Source organism: Empidonax traillii, unplaced genomic scaffold (assembly GCF_003031625.1).
Source record: "Empidonax traillii isolate 1590-97213 ecotype Southwest subspecies unplaced genomic scaffold, ASM303162v1 scaffold3239:size14109, whole genome shotgun sequence".
Classification (NCBI taxonomy): Eukaryota; Metazoa; Chordata; class Aves; order Passeriformes; family Tyrannidae; genus Empidonax; species Empidonax traillii.
This window is the reverse complement of record NW_020958432.1, coordinates 6,031-9,492: the sequence shown is the minus strand read 5'-3', so window position 1 is coordinate 9,492 and position 3,462 is coordinate 6,031. Positions and strand designations below refer to the sequence as shown.

The 3,462-nt window shown below is 50.5% G+C and overlaps 1 protein-coding gene across 1 annotated transcript in view; it reads left to right on the top strand.

Annotated features, from left to right (window-relative positions):
• Positions 1-1,304: 1,304 nt before the first annotated feature.
• The window catches only part of LOC114072454 (cartilage matrix protein-like), a gene marked incomplete at its 3' end in the record, with an annotated part of 5,142 nt that continues 2,984 nt past the window's right edge, over positions 1,305-3,462 (top strand). Inside the window, exon 1 of the mRNA XM_027910347.1 lies at positions 1,305-1,392. Coding sequence (XP_027766148.1) covers positions 1,305-1,392 — 88 coding nt within the window. The remainder of the gene's footprint in view (positions 1,393-3,462) is intronic.

Here is a 3,462-nt window from a genome sequence, read left to right as displayed (position 1 = left end):
AATATTTTAATGAACACTTTGAATGTTGTTGAAAGAGTTCAGAGCAGCCTGGCAGCTGCACTAAGGACAGGTCCTTTTTTTCCCTAATCAAAGAGCTTTTCTCCACGGGAGCTCTTGGGCTCTGTTGAAGAGCTTTTGGAGTAAAGAGAGGCTTTGGATAAGGGAAGAGAAACTGGGCTTTGAGTTAAAGGTGGTTTGCCTGGCACTGCAGTAACACAACTCAGATTAAATGGCTGATTGATCCAAGGGTGTGTGGCTGGAAAGGTGAGCAAAGACTAATCCATAAGAGAAGGGCTTTAATCAGCTGATGGTGTAAAACAGTAGTTAAAAAGAAGAAAACAGATGCACTGCTTTGTGTCCAACCCATCATTAAATTCCTCTTACCCTGGTACCAAATCTCCCTGCTGCTCTCCCTCAAAGAAAACACTGGATTTCGGCTCAACTTGCAGCATCACCAGTCTTATTTGTTAACTCTGATTATTGGCTTTTTGTGGCAGGAGCTGCATCTCCCTCCTGTGTACAGACCTGAACGCTGCACTGGCAAACTAAATGCAGCTCCTGATCTGTTTGTCTGTCCCGAGTTCCCTCCTCATTTATCCAGTTTGGGCTCCAAAGTCCTTTCCCCTCCCTGCTCTGCTGCACAGGGGCACAACCTCACAGAGAAGGAACTGTTCCCTGCAGGAAGAAACTTATTCTGCATCCCACACTTTCTCCTGTGCCTGCCCAAGCCTTCCTCTCGTCTTCCTCTTCCTCTGCCCCCTGAGCATTCCCCCTCAAACCAAGCCAAGCCCCCCGATCCCACAGGCTGGTTTCCAGCACGTGTGGGGGACTGAGAGGTGGTTTGTGTGATGCTGATCCCATTCCCCTCCCTTCCCTGGGCTTTGCCAGAGGAAGGACACGAGCCTGACATGCCACAGCCCGTGGCACAGCCCAGGGTTTGTGGCCAGGAGCTGCTGATTGACGGGTGAACCCCAGTTCCCCGGGGCTGGGCTCACTGGTGCCACTGTTATGGTCCCAGATTCCCCACATACCATCCCGCTGCGGCTCTTTTATAGCTTCCCATCCCCTTCCAGCAGCAATGAAGCCATTGTGGAGGGATGGGGGCAGGCAGGGCTGGACATCCTCCCCCCTCCCCACCTTCGGGCAGGGTTTTCTCCCTTGTCCCTCTCCCCTCGGAGCCCCCCCCGGCGCTTCACACGTGTCAGGGGCTGGCTCGATGCCTCCCCGATGAAGGGCAGGTTAATACCTCTGGGCCAAGGCTCCTGCTCTCCACTCCCCATCCCGCCTCCAGCTCCTCCACAGCCATGGACAGGATTTTCTGTGCCTTGCTGCTCTCTTTACAGCTCCTCCTGCAGAGCTACAACGTGTGCGGGGCCCCTCCGCAGCCCAGAGGTGAGTGGGGAGTGGGTTCCATCCTCAGGCTCTGCCACTTGTCCCGGCACTGGCAAGGAGGAGAAGGGAGAGGGGACACCCAACATCAGCCAGGGAAGCGAAGGAGCTTTCCCAGCTGTGCTCCCAAGGCAGCAGGAGCTGGAGCTGGGTTTGCCTCTGGCTGTTAGCACGACTTTGGTGCGTGCCGAGGGACAGCGAGGTGGCACCAGGTCATCTCCAGTCCCCCTGGTCCTGGGCTGGAGAAGGCCCAGGTGGGAGAAGGGCTGTCCTCTGCCTCCCAAAACTTCTCCTGTGCCTTCCAAAACTGCTTCTCTCCCCAGCTCTGCGAGGGCTGGGCCGGCCAGGGGCTGGAGGAGGAGTTGGCCAGACCCCCCCCTGCTCAGTCGGGTTCACCTCCCCGGGCAGGAAGGGCTGGATGAGGTGGATGAGGTTGATGAGAGCAGGACTTTCCTATGTTTTCCTTCATCCTGAGCAAAATCCTGCTCTGTTTGACTTTCCAAGTGGGGGTGTAGGGCGGCCAGGAGGGAGGGGAGCTGCCTGCTCTGTAGCTTGCACGGTTCTAATTCCCAATTCATGTCAGCAAGTGCTGGACACCCAGGGAAGGGCTGGAGGGTCTGGTCCTGGGGAGCATCTTCCAGGGGCTCCAGGGAGCCTGGAGAACTCACTGCCAGAGAAGCAGCCAAGGCCAAACTTACTTTTGGGTATTAAAAACGTCTGAAATGGTCTTGTGATGATGCACAGTGCACATTTACGGGCAGGCTGAGGGTTGTAAGGCAGGTGTGACAGGGACTTCAGTGTTATCTGCAGCTCAGGGAGGGACATTTCTGCTACACTGACCCGTTTCTCCTCAGCAATTTGGGAAGGGAGAGTTATCTTTGCAGTGCTACTGAAGTCAGGAAATTAAACAGAGCAGTCATTCAGCTCAGCCCTTCTGCCCCTGCTAAAATAAACACCTTTTAGGTCTGGGTTACTCAGCAGCTTTCCTGCTCGTTTAATGAATATGGCAAAGATGCCCTGAAAGATATTTTCTGCTAAATCAGGGCGTAAAGTTCAGCTATTCCTGCGTAATTCCTAGTGTGGATGTCCTTAAAAATAGAAGGAGATTTTATTTTTGGTTTAATTCGAATTTTAAATAAACTATGCTGAGTCAAGGTGTCAATCAGAGCAAGTGTCCTGTCTGTCACCTCCTGGAAATAATCAAGGCCTGTGACCAGATAGGCTGAAATCCCACCTGATATCTCTTCTTTTCCCTTCATTTCTCTGAAATATATTTTGGTCTCATAAAAAGAGGTTGAAAATGTTATTTAGGACAAAATCACAGAGCTTTCATGCAAAAAGAAATAGATATATATCAAAATTTCTACTGTTCCTAAGGGGGGGAAAAAATAACTTTTCCTCCTTGATTTGTCAGTAAATCCAGAGGGGATTCATCATCTACACGGGGCAAAGGGGAATCTGGGCTTTATTTCTGGAGGAACTGATTGCAAAACTTGGGAGCCTTTCCCTGTCCCTTCATTTCTCACCTGGAAAATGGGCACAACCAACCCCTGGGAAAGGGATTTCCGACGCTGCCAAGTGAATTTTTCCTTCCCGTGCGACGAATCAGGGTGGGAAAAATGAAAGTCATCCATAAGGGAAAAGGTTATATTGCATTTTGGAGGAAATTAGAGCAGCTGACAGAGTGACCACTGCCTGCTTCCCTTCTTTAGCATCTTTAGCAAGATCTTTCCAGGAGCCAGAGGCGGATTCAGCATTAGTGTCTCTCAGGAAACAAACTTGATTATATTCTTTATGGATATTTATTTTTATCTGCCTGAAAGACTGAAAGCTCCATTAGATTTCACACCCAGGGCTCGCTATAATATTTATGTCATCATTTGGAACGGATTTGTTGGCCCAAAAGCTCCCATTTAAAAATCTGTCCACAGAAATGTCCTTTATGGGATAACTGATGTAGTGCCTGGCTGCAGAAATCAAATATTAACAGAGCATTTGATGCCCTGATAGAGACAGGGTAAATGATGGGAAAAAATGGAAAGAAGGGGATGCTGTAGATCTGGTGGAGGGTGG